The sequence below is a fragment of the Chiloscyllium punctatum genome, chromosome 39, assembly GCF_047496795.1.
Source record: "Chiloscyllium punctatum isolate Juve2018m chromosome 39, sChiPun1.3, whole genome shotgun sequence".
In the NCBI taxonomy this organism is placed as follows: domain Eukaryota; kingdom Metazoa; phylum Chordata; class Chondrichthyes; order Orectolobiformes; family Hemiscylliidae; genus Chiloscyllium; species Chiloscyllium punctatum.
In genome coordinates this window covers 47,394,046-47,414,058 of record NC_092777.1, presented here as the reverse complement: position 1 = coordinate 47,414,058, position 20,013 = coordinate 47,394,046, and the positions used below count along the sequence as shown (strand labels likewise).

The 20,013-nt window shown below is 44.4% G+C and overlaps 1 protein-coding gene across 4 annotated transcripts in view; it reads left to right on the top strand.

Annotated features, from left to right (window-relative positions):
* Positions 1–19,505, top strand: part of wipi1 (WD repeat domain, phosphoinositide interacting 1) — a 96,790-nt gene extending 77,285 nt beyond the window's left edge. For all 4 annotated transcript variants that reach the window (XM_072558628.1, XM_072558631.1, XM_072558626.1 and 1 more), the window contains exon 13: positions 18,707–19,505. In XM_072558628.1, the coding sequence (XP_072414729.1) occupies positions 18,707–18,754 (48 nt within the window). In that variant the 3' untranslated portion in view covers positions 18,755–19,505. The remainder of the gene's footprint in view (positions 1–18,706) is intronic.
* Positions 19,506–20,013: the final 508 nt, after the last annotated feature.

The window sequence follows — 20,013 nt, the reverse complement described above, 5'->3', positions numbered from 1 at the left end:
ACCTTCAGACTGTGTGGATATCTGTTTCTCTATGTAGATTCTGCCTGACCTACTGAGTATTTCAAGCATTTATTTGTTTTAATTTAAGACTTTCTAATCTGCAATATTTTACTTTTCTATTAGTATTTCTAACTATTTCTTTGATAATCTGTTCCACAATTCTACTTCATGTTGAGGAAAGAAGATTTTTGCCTGCCTGTTCATGTTACTCCTGACTCCTTTATCTTTGACCTGCTATTCGCACCCTCTATTGTCATGAACAAAGGCTGGATGTTTCTCAGTGTTCTTCCCTTTACAGTTATCCCTTTGATGACAATCCTTTGTACAGAAGGCAACTCGCATCAAAAATAAGAGGAGTAGGCCACTCGGCCTCTCAAGCCTGGCATGTCTTTCAACAAGATCGTGGTTGATCAGCCCCAGGCCTCAAATCGTCTTTAATGCCAGCTCCTCATAGCCCTCAATTCTTCAATACTTCCGAAGTCTATCTTCTTGCTCTTTAAACACTTTCAGTAATCTAGCCTCCAGAACACTCTGGGGTAGAGAATTCCCGACATTCATCACCCTTTTTGGGAGAAGAAATTTCTTACAATCTTAAATGAGTGTCCACTTGTTCTGAACTGTAACCCCCTAGTCCAATGTTCCCCACTAGTGGAAACATCTTCTCCAAATCTATCCTATGGAGCCCTCAGAATCTTTTTCTTTTTGATAAAATTACCTGTCATTCTTCGAAGCTCTAGTGACTGAAGGCCTAACCTATTAATTGTGCTTGAGGGGTCAACCCCTACATCCCAGTAATCAGCCTACTGAACCTCTATTAAAATGCCTCCAATGCCAGTATATCTTTTCTCAAATACAGTGACCATAGCTGCATACACATCACTATCCATTGCTCCTATATCATGACTCACAAGTGCATGGATTCCTTCCTTAATCAACAAAGCTACCTGAGCCGTAATAGGATCAAGTCTTGTTAATTTATTTTTATTTGTGCCATCAGCTCATCCATCTTGTTACTAATGTTGTGTGCATTCAGGTAAAGAAACATAGCTTTGACCTTTTATCACTGTTGTATTCTCTCGTTTTAATATCTGCTGTTGGACTTACATTATCATTTACCTCTTTACTACACTGTACCTCTGCTTTTTCATTTATTTTGAATGTTTTTAAACTTTCCTTAAATTCACCTCTGATGCCACAAACTAATTAGTTTAAAGCCCTATCTACAACCCTACTTGTATGATTTTCCGGGGTCCCAGCATGGTTCAAATGAAGCCGAATCCAGTGGAACTGCTCCCTCTTTCCCCAGTACTGGTACCAGGGACCCATGAATTATAGGCAAAAGTGAGGACTGCAGATGCTGGAGATCAGAGTCAAGATTAGAGTGGTGCTGGAAAAGCACAGCAGGTCAGGCAGCATCTGAGGAGCAGAAAAATCGACATTTCGGGCAAAAGCCCTTCATCAGGAATGAGGCTGTTAACCTCCAGGGTGGAGAGATAAATGGGAGGGGGTGGGGCTGGGGAAAAGGTAGCTAAGAGTGCAGTAGGTGGGGATAAAGATGATAAATCGGAGAGGAGGGTGGAGTGGATAGGTGGGAAGGAAGATTGGCAGGTAGAACAGGTCATGAGGATGATGCTGAGCTGGCAGGTTGGAAGTGGGGTAAAGTGGGGTGGGGGAATGAGGAAACTAGTGAAGTCCATATTGATGTTCTGGGTTGAAGTGTTCCCATGAATTGTAATCTACATAGCAATCTTTGAGTTTAGATTAGATTAGATTAGATTAGATTACTTACAGTGTGGAAACAGGCCCTTCGGCCCAACAAGTCCACACCGCCCCGCCGAAGCGCAACCCACCCATACCCCTACGTCTACCCCTTACCTACACTACGGACAATTTAGGATGGCCAATTCACCTCACCTGCACATTTTTGGACTGTGGGAGGAAACCGGAGCACCCGGAGGAAACCCACGCAGACACGGGGAGAATGTGCAAGCTCCACACAGTCAGTCGCCTGAGGCGTGTACATCTCTAATCTTATTTACCCTTTGCAAATTTTCACATGGCTCAGGTAGTAATATGGACATTTTTACCTTTGTGGTTCTACTTTTTAATTTAATCCCAAACTGCTCATAGTGGGCGGCACGGTGACATAGTGGTTAGCACTGCTGCCTTACAGCGCCAGAGACCCAGGTTCAATTCCCACCTCAGGCGACTGACTGGAGTTTGCACATTCTCCCAGTGTCTGCTTGGGTTTCCTCCGGATGCTCCGGTTTCCTCCCACAGTCCAAAAATGTGCAGGTTAGCTGAATTGGCCATGCTAAATTGCCTGTAGTGTTAGGTGAAGGGGTAAATGTAGGGGAATGGGTCTGGGCGGGTTGTGCTTCAGCGGGTCAGTGTGGATTTGTTGGGCCAAAGGGCCTGTTTCCACACTGTAAGTAAGTAACGTAAAAGCCTACAGCAGAATCCCTTTCCTAGTCCTATCTACAGTTTTGGTGAAATAGCTCCACTGAGGCCATTGTTCTGTCAGCAAGTCACCCTTTGTTTACGCATGGAGAGTCCTTGACACTTGTTTCAGCTCCCTAAGAGCCAGCCCTCAGAGTGAACAGGATGTCTGACAATGCTGTTTTTAATCTGTCAGCGCTCCCTGATTGCACTAGTTTAACAGCCCCAATCAGGGAACTCATTTTCTATGAGGTTCACCTGAATCGTTCCCCTCCCATTTCAAGTTCTCTCCAAACCAAAAGAAATGTCATTAAGCTTGACGCCAGGTAGGCACTCTAGACTTCCATGATTTTGCTACAGAGAATAGCCCTAAGTACTACATTTCTTGTTTTCTTCCCCAGTTGAATGATGCTCTGGACTGTGATGCTGTGGCCGTGTTTCTCCTTATCTCTGCAATCTGCACCCTCATGCATACCAGGAGCAAAAACCTTCTACCTTTGGGCAAGAGCACTGACTAAAGCTCCTCCACAGCTAAATTCAGGAACCCCACATCCGCCTCACTCTCAATCACACCCTTCTGAACCTGATGACAGACGAAATTTGATGTAATAATCTAAGGGGCATGACTGCCTCTGAAACAGTGCCCGGGTACCCCTCTAGTCCTTGGATTGTAGTATCTGTAGCTGAAACTCCAGCTGTTCAACTCTGTGTTGAGGTTCCTCAAGCAGCCAAAAATTGCCACGGATGTGGTCACTGTGGATCGCATCAGCATCCACAAGTCCCCACATACTACAGCTGCAATGCATCACCTGCCCAGCTGTCCATTATTTTAAAAATGGATGTCTTAACTGTATTGTTCATCTGCAGTAACATCTGCTGACTTAAACCATTTGGCTGATCAAAAAAGGCATAGACAAAATACTTACAATCACCCCATGACCGTGTACTTCAGCTCTGACAGAAACAGATTGAAGGGGCTCTCTGCCATTGGTTTTTATCTCATGCTGCCACTACCCTTCTCACACATGTCCAATGTTTTCTTCAATGAAACTGCTTCCCTGCACACAATCGCGCAGTTTGAGGAGCTGCTGACCCTGTTCACTCTCTCACTCTTTATGAAGCTGCTGTCTCTGCGTGCAATAGGAAGTTCACAGCAGGTCACTAACATATTTAAGTGCTCAAGGTCCTCAAAATTTAGAATGCTTTTCACAAAGATTGAATGCTGGAACTTTCAGACACCAATGTTCAACTTCAGAAACATGTGGCTCCTTGTAAAGTCTCAGTGCAATCTTAACTAGGTCTTCAATTCTGCAAAATTAATGCGGATCATTTAAAAAAAATCAATCCTGACTTGTCACTGGGATTTTCTCTAAAATACTCAGGTTACACGGAGCAGCTGTACAGTTGAGGAATTGTCTACTCTGTGATTGGGAACCCGTCCTGGCTGAGGAAAGTCCCAGAGAAATGACGAAAGCTCTAAGTAGGGCTTCGAGCCATTTCGATGAACCAAAAGACAGAAAGGGTGTGGCATGGTATTGAGTTTGGTCTCTATCACTAAGTAAAATGAATCAGTGGTTAGAGTGGTGGATTGCAGAAGGGAATTGATCTGAAGTGAAGAAATGTGAAGGGCTCCAGGGAAAAGCAAGGGGTATGAGACATCCTGAGTAGCTCTTACAGTTTAGACGAGCTGAGTTACCTCTTTCTGTGCTGAATCGTTGTATGATTCCACGAAGAGAATTTTTCAGCAAGTGTGAACTCAGCAAAAAGAAATATTAAAGCAAATTCCTTTTCTGTTTTGGTCAGTTTTGTTCTGTTTGTGTTGCTCTGTGTTACGCATAATGCCACCCCACTGTTTCTTAAATATCCCTCACTGGTACTGGGCATTGGGTATACACATACCTGCTGGGTGACTATTTCTATCCGTAATAGTTTATGACTGAATTAATGCTGTAGATGGAGAGACAAACAGAAGCAGCAAATGTAAAAGTACGTTGAATGTGTCGGGAATTCTTCCTGTAAATGCTGTGAGAGAGGAGAAAGTCAGACATCAGTGAAGTTGTAGTTGGAAGCACTAAAACACGTAATGCTTTGAAGCAAATCTATTTGTTTCTAGACTTGCCAGTGCATGTTGGGCAAATTAACACTTGATTTTTCAAGATGCTGAGGTAGTTGTTAAAAAGTTTGTGATCCTATCATTTCAAAGTCATTCTTTTTGGTTCTTCAGATAACACTGATGTGTGATATTCATTCATTTTAGTGGAGTGTGGGTGTCGCTAGTTGGCCAGCATTTATTGCTTGTCCCTTGTTGCCCTTGAGAAGGGGTGGTGAGCTGCCTTCTTGAACTGCTGCAGTCCACCTGCTGTGAGTTAACCCACAATGCCCTTAAGGAGGGGATTCCAGGATTTTGACCCAGCAACACTGAAGGAATGGCAATATACTTCCAAATCAGGATGGTGGTGTATATATATATATAAAATATATATATAGTAATTTGTCAAATACATGTTCTCTTCTTCACACAAAGATAAACATTACAGCATGGTTAGGGGAATGAAGACTTATCCTTTCCGCTAAAGAAATCATCACACTTCTTATGTATTTATGACTAAACAATGCTCCTTATGTTTACAAATCAGGACAGAAAAGAGTTACTGAGATGACTGCCTCAATAATGGCTACAACTGTGGCATGAGTTACGCTTTTTGAAATTTATAATAATTTCTCAATCAACCAAACATTGGATCGAGAATTTAAAACATGCAACTAATTATCACACATGCCAATTCCATTTCTTTACCCCCTTGGGACAGAAGTATCTTCCAGTCTACTACAGCTGTACTTTCTAATTCTTTTTAAAAGCTCAGACTTTAGCACATTATTTCTTCAGTTGTCCATATGTTCAAATATATCCATCCATGTTCTATTTCCTTTGATATGAAAAAACATTAATTTCTCCCAACTTTGTCAGCCAACTGAACTCCATCCCAGATTGACTCATCTTCAGTCTGTTGTATATACCTGTAATCACTTTTCACTGTCCTCGGCCAATGGCATGCACTATTTCTCCGTCATCCTGGAGTCCACAAATAATTGCTAGTTTCTTTTCTCTACTAGTAATCATGTCATCAAAATATTCTTCCTTGCCTCTGTGTGCAGGTATAAAGATCTCTCAGATTTGTCCATCAGCTCAGCTGCCTCTGCTGCTTACTCATAGTCCCGCTCCACTCAGTTTTGCTTCAGGTTCACCAGGTTCTGTTCCCATCTTTGCAATGAGTCCAGATTTTTTTTTGCTTAAAAATCAAACTGTGGATTCCATAAAGCTGAAGCTTGAAATCCCCAGCAAGTCTGGGAGCAATTATGGAGAGAGAAGCAAAGTTACCATTTCAGGTAATTTTTCTCTAATTTTTTTCACATCTCCATAGCCTCTCCAAAATATCTTATTATGAGGTCCACATTCTAACCTCTTGGCTGTATTGCCACTATACTTCACACTGACCTTCCTCGCGCTCAGTGATATTGTGAATATCTTGCACTGGGAGAAAGTGAGGACTGCAGATGCTGGAGACCAAAGTAGGCGCCTACTTGCGGAACGTTTCAGAGAACAACTCTGGGACACCTGGACCAACCAACCCAACCGCCCTGTGGCTGAACACTTTAACTCCCCCTCCCACTCCGCCAAGGATATGCAGGTCCTTGGCCTCCTCCATCGCCAGATCCTGGCCACACGACGCCTGGGGGAAGAGCGTCTCATCTTCCGCCTAGGAACCCTCCAACCACACGGGATGAATGTAGATTTCTCCAGCTTCCTCATTTCCCCTCCCCCCACCTTATCTCAGTCCCAACCCCTGGATTCAGCACCGCCCTCTTGACCTGCAATCTTCTTCCCAACCTCTCCGTCCCACCCCCTCTCCGGCCTATCACCCTCACCCTCACCTCCTTCCATCTATCGTATTCCCAGCCCCTCTCCAAAATTCCCCCCCACCCCCCCACCTTTTATCTCAGCCCACTTGACACACCAGCCTCATTCCTGAAGAAGGGCTTTTGCCCGAAACGTCGATTCTCCTGCTCCTCGGATGCTACCTGGCCTGCAATATCTTGCGCTGTTCTGGTATTGTACTGCTTTCTTCCAACGTCTGTGTTATCAATCCACATATGCCAAAATCCATAGCCTCCATTTCTCTGTGCTTGCTAACTACTGCTCCATCTCTATAACAACAACTTACATTCATTTTACCACCATTCTAACATAAATTGGGCCAAGATGCTTCATTATGGATTAAAAATGACACTGTCACTTAGGAGGATGCTAGGTCTCAAAACCAAACACTTGATTGAAGAGGTGGCTTTTAATAAGTGTTTTAAAGGAAGTAAGGTGTCCAAACTGTGTTTACGCTCTAAAATTCTTGAATATGTTGTTGATTCCCAAATCGTGTTTATTTTTTAACTAGGTATCGGACCTCATCACCAAGACCACCAATTTCTGTCACAATAACCTCCTCTATCTTTCCCTTAGTCCATCTCCCACCGAAAACTTCATCCAGGCCTTTATCACAGCTATTCAGTTCTTTCCCAGTTGATCTCCCATTCCCCACCCATGAGACTTCATCTCATTCAAAACTTAACTCTGTCCATATCTTCCTTTATGAAGCCTTGCTCATCCATCACCTGTGGCTTACTGACCGACAATTTAAAGTCCTCATACTTCCATTATATTCCGACATGGTATCACTCTTCCACATCTCGGTATCATTCATCAACCCACAACCCCTCCTTACGCTAATGTGCCCCTTTCTGTGAGTCCCTAGCAATGGTCTGGACTCCTACTCAAAAAGACAGTGATAAGAATCCTCATTTCATTTGGTTGAAAGTTTATTTTGAGCATACTTATGAGGCCGGGAGTTACGCAAATCATCTGTCCCCCACCTTCTTGAAGGCCTTTCTTGTCAAATAATTTGTCTCCTGAAATTTATAGAAGAAATTAAGAATTGACTGTGTAACTCAACCTCATACATAAATAGATACCTACAGGAAGAAATATATCATTAATGGTACTACATCACAAAATAAAATAAAACCATAAAGAACTTGGACTGATTTAATAGATAAATATTTAAATGTGGCATGATGCTTGTAAGGCAACTATCATTTGTGTCAATAGGGAATAATTTCTTCAGACTCATTTGAGGTAAGCATTGCTTGTATCAATGCCTGTAGGACAGACTTCCTGTTCGGTATTTAAGTGCTTATGTGTAGCAATATCTTTGGGTTACAAGAATGTCGAATAGCAAACAAGATGCTGGGTTTTAATTTGCATTTTTGGTGAATTATTAATCCATTCTCTAAGACTATTTTGCACAATTTAATTATTAAATTATTACTACAATTAAAAGTAGGGCAATCGGTAATATTATAGAACAGAGAGTCCCAGGGGTTCAGATACATAATTCTTTGATGTTTACATCACATCTTGATAGGGTGGTTAAGAAAATATTTAGCACACTTGCATTCATTGCTCAAACCTTTTGAGTATGGGAGTTGGGACATTGTGTTAAGGTTGTGCAGGACGTTGGTGAGACTCCTTCTGGAATACTGTGTGTAGATCTGGTCACCCTCTTATAGGAAAGATATTATTAAGCTAGAGAGGTTCAGAAGAGATTTGCCAGGAGTGAAAGGGTGGAGTTATAATGAGAGGCTGGGACATTTTTCACTGGACTGTAAGAGGTTGAGGGTTGATTTTACAAATGGTTTTAAATCATGAGAGTTATAGAGAAGGTGGATGGCAGGTGTCTTTTCCCTAGGGTGGGGACTTTCAAGACTAAGAGGCATAATCTAAGGTGAGATATGAAAGATTTAAGAAAGACATGAGGTACAATTTTATTACACAATGGTACATATGTGGAATGAACTTCCAGAGGACGTGATGGATGTGGCCACAGTTACAATATTTAAAAGACATTTCATTAAGTACATTAATAAGAAATGTTTGGAGGGATATGGGCCAATTGCAGGCAGGCATTAGTTTAGTTTGGGAATATGGTCAGTATGGACTGGTTAGACAGAAGGGTCTGTTTCTATGCTGTATGACCCTATTGCCATTAGCCCATTTATTTTCAACTAGTTAGAATAGAACCGATGTGCTAACTGAGGAACCTAGACCTCATAGCATCAAGGCAATAATGAAAACAAGGCAACAATGTAATTTGAACATGAATTACAAAATCAGATGTACTACACTGTAGAGTGTGATGTGTTATAAGAATAATGCAGAATACTTTCAAAAGCAAAGAACTGTGAGAGCTGCCAGTCTGAAATAAAAACAGAAAATGTTGCAAATACTCAAAAGGTATGACAACTGCATAGAGGGGAAAAGAGAAAGACGATACAGTTTTCTGAGTCTAAAGAGTGGGCATAAAACTAGGAGATTCTGGATTAGTGGTGCTGGAAGAGCACAGCAGTTCAGGCAGCATCCAAGGAGCAGTAAAATCGACGTTTCAGGCAAAAGCCCTTCATTAGGAATAAAGGCAGTGAGCCTGAAGCGTGGAGAGATAAGCTATAGGAGGATTGGGGTGGGGAGAAAGTAGCATAGAGTACAATGGGTATGTGGTGGAGGGGATGAAAGTGAAAGGTCAGGGAGAAGAGGGTGGAGTGGATAGGTGGAAAAGGAGATAGGCAGGTAGGACAAGTCCAGACAAATCATGGGGACAGTGCTGAGCTGAAAGTTAGGAACTAGGGTGAGGTGGGAGAAGGGGAAATGAGGAAACTGTTGAAGTCCACATTGATGCCCTGGGGTTGAAGTGTTCCGAGGCGGAAGATGAGGCGTTCTTCCTCCAGGTGTCTGGTGGTGAAGGAGCGGCGGTGAAGGAGGCCCAGGACCTCCATGTCCTCGGCAGAGTGGGAGGGGGAGTTGAAATGTTGGGTCACGGGGCGGTGTGGTTGATTGGTGCGGGTGTCTCGGAGATGTTCCCTAAAGCGCTCTGCTAGGAGGCGCCCAGTCTTCCCAGTGTACAGGAGACTGCATCAGGAGCAACGGATACAATAAATGATATCAGTGGATATGCAAGTAAAACTTTGATGGATGTGGAAGGCTCCTTTAGGGCCTTGGATAGAGGTGAGGGAGGAGGTGTGGGCGCAGGTTTTACAGTTCCTACAGTGGCAGGGGAAAGTGCCAGAATGGGAGGGTGGGTCGTAGGGGGGTGTGGACCTGACCAGGTAGTCACGGAGGGAACGGTCTTTGCGGAACGCGGAAAGGGGTGGGGAGGGAAATATATCCCTGGTGGTGGAGTCTGTTTAGAGGTGGCGGAAATGTCGGCGGATGATTTGGTTTATGCGAAGGTTGGTAGGGTGGAAGGTGAGCTCCAGGGGCGTTCTGTCCTTGTTACGGTTGGAGGGGTGGGGTCTGAGGGCGGAGGTGCAGGATGTGAACCAGATGCGGTGGAGGGTATCTTTAACCATGCGGGAAGGGAAATTGTGGTCTCTAAAGAAGGAGGCCATCTGGTGTGTTCTGTGATGGAACTGGTCCTCCTGGGAGCAGATACAGCGGAGGCAGAGGAATTGGGAATACAGGATGGCATTTTTGCAGGAGGTAGGGTGGGAAGAGGTGTAATCCAGGTAGCTGTGGGAGTCGGTGGGTTTGTAAAAAATGTCAGTGTCAAGTCAGACGTCATTAATGGAGATGGAGAGGTCCAGGAAGGGGAGGGAGGTGTCAGAGATGGTCCAGGTAAATTTAAGGTCAGGGTGGAATGTGTTGATGAAGTTGATGAATTGCTCAACCTCCTCGCGGGAGCACGAGGTGGCGCCAATGTAGTCATCAATGTAGCGGAGGAAGAGGTGGGGAGTGATGCCGGTGTAATTACAGAAGATCAACTGTTCTACATAGCCAACAAAGAGACAGGCATAGCTGGGGCCCATACGTGTGCCCATGGCTACCCCTTTAGTCTGGAGGAAGTGGGAGGATTCAAAGAAGAAATTGTTAAGGGTGAGGACCCGTTCAGCCAAACGAATGAGAGTGTCAGTGGAAGGGTACTGTTGGGGACGTCTGGAGAGGAAAGAACGGAGGGCTTGGAGGCCCTGGTCATGGCGGATGGAGGTGTAGAGGGATTGGATATCCATGGTGAAGATGTACCCTTCCACCGACACTCATTTGTTTGGCCGAACTGGTCCTCACCCTTAACAATTTCTCCTTTGAATCCTCCCACTTCCTCCAGAGCAAAGGGGTAGCCATGGGCACACATATGGGCCCCAGCTATGCCTGTCTCTTTGTTGGCTACATAGAACAGTTGATCTTCCGTAATTACACCGGCACCACTCCCCACCTCTTCCTCCGCTACATTGATGACTGCATTGGCGCCACCTCGTGCTCCCGCGTGGAGGTTGAGCAATTCATCAACTTCACCAACATATTCCACCCTGACCTTAAATTTACCTGGACCATCTCTGACACCTCCCTCCCCTTCCTGGACCACTCCATCTCCATTAATGACGACCAACTTGACACTGACATTTTTTACAAACCCTCCAATTCCCACAGCTACCTGGATTACACCTCTTCCCACCCTACCTCTTGCAAAAATGCCATCCCGTATTCCCAATTCCTCCGCCTCCGCTGTATCTGCTCCCAGGAGGACCAGTTCCACCACAGAACACACCAGATGGCCTCCTTCTTTAGAGACTGCAATTTCCCTTCCCACGTGGTTAAAGATGCCCTCCAACGCATCTGGTCCACATCCTGCACCTCCGTCCTCAGACCCCACTCCTCCAACCGTAACAAGGACAGAACGCCCCTGGAGCTCACCTTCCACCCGACCAAAACCAAATCATCCGCCGATATTTCCGCCACCTCCAAACAGACTCCACCACCAGGGATATATTTCCCTCCCCACCCTTTTCCGCCTTCCGCAAAGACCGTTCCCTCCGTGACTACCTGGTCAGATCCACGCCCCCCTTCAACCTACCCTCCCATCCTCGCACCTTCCCCTGCCACTGCAGGAACTGTAAAACCTGCTCCCACACCTCCTCCCTCACCTCTATCCAAGGCCCTAAAGGAGCCTTCCACATCCATCAAAGTTTTACTTGCACATCCACTAATATAATTTATTGTATCTGTTGCTCCCGATGCGGTCTCCTGTACATTGGGAAGACTGGGCGCCTCCTAGCAGAGCGCTTTAGGGAACATCTCCCGGACACCCGCACCAATCAACCACACCGCCCCGTGGCCCAAATTTCAATTCCCCCTCCCATTCTGCCGAGGACATGGAGGTCCTGGGCCTCCTTCACCACCTCTCCCTCACCACCAGACACCTGGAGGAAGAACGCCTCATCTTCCGCCTCGGAACACTTCAACCCCAGGGCATCAATGTGGACTTCAACAGTTTCCTCATTTCCCCTTCTCCCACCTCACCCTAGTTCCTAACTTTCAGCTCAGCACTGTCCCCATGATTTGTCTGGACTTGTCCTACCTGCCTATCTCCTTTTCCACCCTCTCCTCCCTGACCTATCACCTTCATCTCCTCCCCCACTCACCCATTGTACTCTATGCTACTTTCTCCCCACCCCCTCCCTCCTCTAGCTTATCTCTCCACGCTTCAGGCTCACTGCCTTTATTCCTGATGAAGGGCTTTTGCCCGAAACGTCGATTTCGCTGCTCCTTGGATGCTGCCTGAACTGCTGTGCTCTTCCAGCACCACTAATCCAGAATGTGGTTTCCAGCATCTGCAGTCATTGTTTTTACCTTGTTGAATAAAACTAAGAGAAACTTTCCTTCAATGTCAGGTTAAATTTGCTCATGCAATTATGTTGTTCTCAGCTTATTACATATGAATACCAGGTTAAAGTACCATATTTTATGAGCGGGCAGGCAGGAAGTTCCAGAGACCGCCAGGGTCTTATTATCAGGATGCCTTATTTAAAAGGCACCCCAACAGCACTTTACTCTCTGTGCAACCCAGGAGCATCACTCAACCTCTGCTTGTCCCTCTGCACACACCAGTGGTGTTCTGTGATCTGCCAAATGCCACCCCATGCTTTACTGACATTCTCTAGGTGTTCTCCTGTAGGGTGTCTGAGAGAGGGAGAATATATGGTATCTGAGGGATGGCAACAAGAGGCCATTTGGAGTGATCCAAGGTAGCCAGGAACAAGGTAGATGCAGACCTCAATGCCTGTGAAACTGTCAAGACAAACTGAATCTAGCATTGCAATGTTCTGCTGCACATGAAGTGGTATGTATCCATGTCTATTAACTGCTTCTTGTTCCTCCCAGAGTGAGCTAGCAAGTAAGCTTATGGCTGCACAGGACTATCCCATAGATGAGATTGGGTACCTAGTGTCTCCAGCACATGCCTTATATGCAATCAATGAGTTGTCACTTCATTGCAGCAGCACAGTGCTACTGCCTCTCAAACATCTGTCAAAACAAAAAAGATTTAGAACAACCAGCAGTTCACGCACCACCAGCTCAACAAGTAGGAGATCCTACACATTTGAGAGCTTTTCATCAAAGCTTACATGGGACAAGGTCATAAACACAAAAGGTGTCTCAGTATGAACACTTCACAATCATATCATGTCCACACAACAGATGAAGCTTGACTGATTCCCTTTTTCAAATGTTGGATCACCTTTCAGTCAGAACCCTTAACACCTAATTTCTCCCATACCACATCCTTCTTACTAGCAATGCACATAAGCAGTCACAGCTTTGGGCAGTGACATCCCTGTCTATTCTTCATGCATCCTAGCTAATTTCTCTTGATGGTTCTCTTCTTCTGCAGGCAAAGAGCATGTGCAATCAGAATGTGAGTGCACAGACTGCAGGGCAACGGGTGACACCTGACAGAAAGCTTCCATCTCCTTTTGGGGGGGTAGGTTGCTGAGCTGACAGTCAGGCCAGAGACAGGACCTGTGCTGAAGGAGGAATCGGATACCGACCCAAACATTTATCTCATCACAATCCCACTGTGGCTCGGGACGTTTTGTGAAACCTCAGGCATTTGAGAAACAGGGGACTTGTGAGAGTTGGTGGTAGGAGGGACCCCAGCAAGGGGGAAAGCTCTCTCATTCACTGAGCTTGCTTTGAGTTCAAAGCAGTAACTTTCCCTCAGTTATTTCAGGACAGGATTCAAGCCTGCACAATCAGACCGGTGGGCCACACCCACAACTATTTTCTTTTAAAAATGTCACATTGGAAATGGTCTTGCAGTTGTTACTTGGTTGAAGCTCCTCAGTAGTCAGTACTGCTTTGGTTTTGGCTGACAGCCCATAACCCTGAGTTTGCCAAGTCTGGATTCACAGCCACCCAGTGAGAAAGTCACCAGCGGTGACTCTCAGTTACATGTGAAGGGGCAACATCTCAGTAAGGAGTAAGGGTGAAGGCTCATAGTAGTAACAAATCTTTGCTTTTCTCTGCAGACTATGGATCCCACCTCAACACCCCCCCACCCCCCCAAGCCAGGACAAAGAATAACATGAGCATTAGTCCAATTCCAGCAGCATGTCACAGCACTGTCCACTGTCCAGCAACTGGAACAGCTGGGAGCCTCGAAGCACCTTCCACCCCCCTCTTTGCCAGTGAACACAGGCCGCACCCCTCCATGGGTCTTCTGTCTAGAGTAGGCTTGGCGTCACATTCTTGTGAGCACAGCACTGACATGCATCCCGCATCTCAGAGGAGGGAGAGATGGCAGAGCCCCCTGACATTCGGTTGACAGCTGGAGAACTGCCCCTACCACGCCCCAGTGATGATGAACCTGTGGACTCTGCCACTATTAATAATGGTGGAGGTGCAGAGGCAAGCATCTGGCAGGTAGACCAGCTATCATGTGTTGACTGGAAGGAGGGGTAGACTCCATTCAAGTGTTGCCTCCAGTACGTGGCTGCTCCAGTGAACGGGGTGGTGGACAGGCCCATTTTGGGTCTGCCAGATATTCCATCTGCTTGGATGCTTTCATTCACTGGCTGGGGCCTGAGAAACCTTGACCTCCTTCCAGGTACTCCATCACCACAAGGGGTGAGATAGGTGCCATTGGGAATGAGGAGGTACCAGATACTGTCGTCTTGGGACACTGTGGGTTTGCCATGTTGCAGTAGGGGTCTAAAGCCCTCCAGAGACTGCACTTGCACCTCCAGGAGGCTCAAGCAGGACAGGGCCTTGTTGGTCCACATGTGACAGAGAACAACAGCCAGTGACAGAACCGTTAATAGGATTCTCGAAAGTAAGCAGCAGCTGTTGTGGTGTCACCAAGGCCAGCAGTTGGAACAGCATTGGAGAACTTTGAGTGTACCTTTTGTACAAGCTGTACACTTGAAGCAAATCAAGCACTTTGTACTGAATTCCTTTCATCCAGTCCAATTTATTACAACTTCTGACTGTTCATGATTTTCTTGTGGACTATCCTGAGGGGCTATGCTCACGTGTGTATCCTGTGACTTTGTGACTCTCATTCACTGTTGACCTCCACTGTTGAAAATCACACAACACTAGATTTCAGTCCAACAGGATAAGCTGATTTTCAACTTTGATGATTTTTAACTTTGTCCACCCCAGTTCAACACCGGCTCCTCCACAACATGTCCTACACTCTTCAAGTGGAGCTGCATTGTTGGCTTTCACCAATCAACATAGTCCAGTCTCTCTACCTCTCAGTGACTGGATGCCTCTTGAAAAGAAAGCTTTGAGTCAACCAAGCATTAGGCCACTCCCTAATAAAACAGAAATTGCTAGAAAAACTATGGTCTGGCAGCATCTGTGGAGAGAAATCAGAGTTGACATTTCCAGTACAGTGATCCATCCTCAGAACTGATGCTGGCTAGGAATTTTTTTTTGTGTGTAAAAGATATGGTGGGGATAAGGAATAAATGTTAGGTAGAGATGGAGAGCAAAGAGAGAGAAGAGTTGAACAGACAGAGGAGTTGATAATGATCAGTATAGGAGAATGAATAGCTATTAATGGGGACTAATAGTGGCTAACAATGAGTTGTGTATAATAGCAGACTATGTGATAACAAAGCTGAAAATGCATTGCTGGAAAAGCGCAGCAGGTCAGGCAGCATCAAAGGAACAGGAGAATCGACGTTTCGGGCATCAGCCCTTCTTCAGGAATGAGGAAAGTGTGTCCAGCAGGCTAAGATAAAAGGTAGGGAGGAGGGACTTGGGGGAGGGGCGTTGGGAATGTGATAGGTGGAGGGAGGTCAAGGTGAGGGTGATAGGCTGGAGTGGGGTGGGGGTGGAGAGGTCAGGAAGAAGATTGCAGGTTAGGAAGGCGGTGCCGAGTTTGAGGGATTTGACTGAGACAAGGTGGGGGGAGGGGAAATGAGGAAACTGGAGAAATCGGAGTTCATCCCTTGTGGTTGGAGGGTTCCCAGGCGGAATATGAGGCGCTCTTCCTCCAACCGTCGTGTTGCCATGGTCTGGCGATGGAGGAGTCCAAGGACCTGCATGTCCTTGGTGGAGTGGGAGGGGGAGTTGAAGTGTTGGGCTACGGGGTGGTTGGGTTGGTTGGTCCAGGTGTCCCAGAGGTGTTCTCTGAAAAAAGCCTGGCGTGTGGGAGTTGGGGTAAGGACAAGGACATGGGAGAAGGTGCTTCCAACCCTAAAATTGTTGAACACAGTTGTAAATCCAGAGAGTTGCAGGATTCTCAAGTGGAGAATGAGGTGCTGTTCTTGCAGTTTTTGCTGAGCTTTGCTGGAGCACTGCAGTTCGTCCGAGACAGATGTTGGCCAGGGAACAGGGTGGTGTGTTGAAGTGGCAGGCAACTGGAAGCTCAGGGTCTGTTTTTGCAGACAGAACGTAGGTGTTCTGCCAACCAGTCACCCAACTACCCCAGTGTAGAACACCTACATTATATCCACATCTCACTCACTGATAGCCACTAATTGTTATTGTTGCTGATTTCCAGCTATCTGCAGTTCTTTTGGTTTTTATATGGCCATGCCATACCTTTCTTTCACCAGCCACCCCCTATTCATTTTTCTTCTAATTCCCTTCGAAAGTGATCCCTCATTTTCAGTATTTCTCCTCTCCTTGTCTTTACTGGTCAGGTTTGCTGGAAACAGCTGGTGTGGCTGTCTCCTTTAGACAAACAGGAAAGACCTGGTCAGCCTTCATCCCTTGTAATGGAGCACTTAATCATAAGAAGGTAAACTACACATGACTAAGACTTCTCATAAGATAGTTGACCTTATCAGGCTTCATTCTTTATACCAGGAATGGCTTGTTTCTGAAGGATCCAAGTTAGTGATGAAGCTTATATTCACTGGAGCTTGGAGGAAGAAGTCTAGCCCTTCAAACACACATTATTATATATTTTTGGGTTTGTAAACACACGAGTTTCCTGTTTTTGATTAACAATATTGTGCCCTGAATGTAATTTCATGGTATTATGCTACTATTAAGTATTCATGATAATGATAATGAATGCAAAACAGATTCACATTGGTGGCACATTGGCTCAATGGTTAGTATTGCTGCCTCTCAGCACCAAGGACCCAGGTTTGATTTCACCCTCAGCTGACTATCTGTATGGAGTTTGCAAATTCTCCCCATGTCTACATGGGTTTCCTCCAGGTGCTCTGATTTCCTCCCATAATCTAAAAATGTGCACATTAGGTGGATTGGCCATGTTAAATTACCCATAGTAACTGGGGATCTACAGCCTAGGTGAACTAGCCATGGGAAATGCAAGGTTACAGGGAGGGGTGAGTCTGTGTGGGATGCTTTTTGGAGGGTCTTTTTGGATTCAATGGGCCGAATGGCCTGCTTCCACACTGTAGGGATTCTTTGAAGAGGTCAGGAAATCAACCCACCTGAAAGGTTCTGAGACTTAATGGTGAAACTTTAACCCAGTGTGAGGAAATGGAGGGCTTTGCCTCCTGCCCAATTAAGTTCCCTCACCTGTCCTTCTGCAAACTCCTGGTGGGTCCACAACATTCTGTGTCTCAGTTACTGTTTTAGGTCTTGACCTTTCATTACAACATTAGGTCAGAGACTTGAAATGTTAACAGAATATTTTCACTTTACTTATTCATTTAACCACTCATGTATCACATTCATGATGTTTTGGATCAATGCTATTTTGTTTGAAGAAGGAACTTACACGAACCATCAGTGTTTTAGTTCACATTAACAATATGGTTTCAGTGAACATTTTTCATGGATATGCGAGGTTTTATCTGTGAAAGAATAACAATGACTCACTATTAGTAGTCAACAAAATCTCCCTTCACTGTTTTGCAGCTCCTTGTCTAGGTGGGTCATTTACATTGTATAGTTGTGAGCACAGTTGGGAGGCTACCCCCCAGCTGAGAGGCTACGCCCCAGCTGAGTTTTGTAGGATACTATACAGACCAAAAGATGGCTTGGAGTACCTCAGAACAATCCTTGCTCTTAAATTAATTGAGGATTTGTCTTGCCTTTTCTTTTGCTTGGTGTTTTCCTATAGCAGTGCAGCTGATAATCAGGAGGTTGATTGTAAAGAGTGTGTAACATAATTTCAAGTTCTATGCATTAATATTGTCATGCATTATGCAACCAGACATTCATTGTGACATTGCGTTGGTTCTATGCATACAGATGATTGAAAAAATAGTTACTTTTCCTTGAAAAAAAATGATAGATTATATCACCTGTTCATTGAGCAGTATTTAATGTATACAATCCATTCTCAGTGAATATATCATAGACATTATTATCGCTGGGCTACTATTCGGGGGACCCAGATTTGAATCCTGCCACAGCAGGTAGTGGAATTTGAATTCAGTAAATCCCTGGAATTAATGGTCTAAAGATGACCATGAATTGATTGTTGGAAAAGCCCATCTAGTTCACTGAATGACCTTTAGGGAAGGAAATTGTGATCCTTATCTGATCTGACTTCATGTGACTCCAGACCCAAAGCAATGTGATCGAATATGTGGCAATTAAGGATGAGCAATTATTGCTGGCCTAGCCAGGGAACTCCTCATTCCTTGAATGAAAACTGTGACATTGGTAATCAGCTCAAATAGCAGGACATTCTAGCTCTCCCGCATTCCATTTTTAGCCCATTAGTTAACATATTGATGTCAAATTTCTGCTTGATGTTTAACAAAATTGTTCTGCACACGTGTGTTAACTTGTTGATAAAATGGCTGAGAAGAATTTTCACCCCCTAAAGAATGAATTCAGCAGGGCACAGTGCATGCTGGAGCTTTCGACTGTGCATGTGCAACAACCTGTTCTAACACACCCTGTCATTCCCTGATAGAAATTAAGGATTTGTTTTGGTTTTGGTAGATTTATTCAAGCCGAGGAAGCCACAGTGAAAAGAAGAAGAAGTTATGAGACTGAGAGAAACAGGATTAGATTCGTGAGTGAAGATAGTGATTGTAGACACCACGATTTGAAGAACGGTCTGAAATCGGTACGCATGAGATGGAGTAATTATAATTCACAAAGATCTTTTTAAAACAAAATCCCCATTAATCAGGAGAAAGTGAGGACTGCAGATGTTGGAGATCAGAGCTGAAAAATGTGTTGCTGGAAAAGCGCAGCAGGTCAGGCAGCATCCAAGGAGCAGGAGAATCGACGTTTCGGGCATAAGCCCTTCTTCAAGAAATCCTAGTTGATTTTAACCTACTGCAAATCCTCTTGCAAAGATGCCTTCCTTGAAGAAGCTCTCCCCATTAATCAGCCTTGTATGTCTGCGACCAATTGTAGTTGTCTTCAGGGAACCAAAATGAATATGTTATAAGGAAAAATGCACGACAAAACTAATCTAATTAACAATGCCACATGGGACAGAAATATTAATAATTTTCTTGGTATGGGTATTTAATCCTATTACTTTGAAAGGTTTTATTATATAGTAGTTACTCTTGAAAATGTTGTCCAACATGTATTTTATTATTTTATATGTATATCTTAAACATATATAAATATATCAATTTATCACCTCAAGCAATGTCTTCAGCCAACCAGGCTGTCAGAAGTGCCTTTTCCAACTATTTTATTGTCAGAGTGTTTTGATTGAAATTGCACAAAATTGTAATGTTCATCAAATAATGTAACTATAGAAATAAAATATTGCAATATGTTGCTGTCTGAAATTATTTAATCAGCTTTAAATAATATTAGGCTTTACAAATGTTTGCATTTCAGATATCATCAATAAATATTTTCTATAATGTATGTTTTATATTTTAAAAATAGTTTATTGCAGCCACAGCAAGCAAGTGGAATTTACAGTTCCAGACCATAAGCTGAGTCTGTGATACATTCAAATCAGTCACGGAGAACTGCAAAAGTATCAATATACAAATACATGGAAAAAATAGGTAACAAATGAAACATAATATGTAATAATATTGTAAAACAGGATGATAGGGATTTTTCTGCAAAAGAAGCAAGGGTGATATGAGAAAACAAAATCACTCAATAAATAATTAGGGTATGGAATACAATGCCTAAAGTGTTATGGAGGCAGGTTCAACTGAGACATTCAGGATGGCATTGGATGATTATTTGGATGAAATTAATGTACAAGGGGAAGAAACAAGAACTTGGCACTCATTAATGATGCTTATTTAATGAGGTGGTGAGGT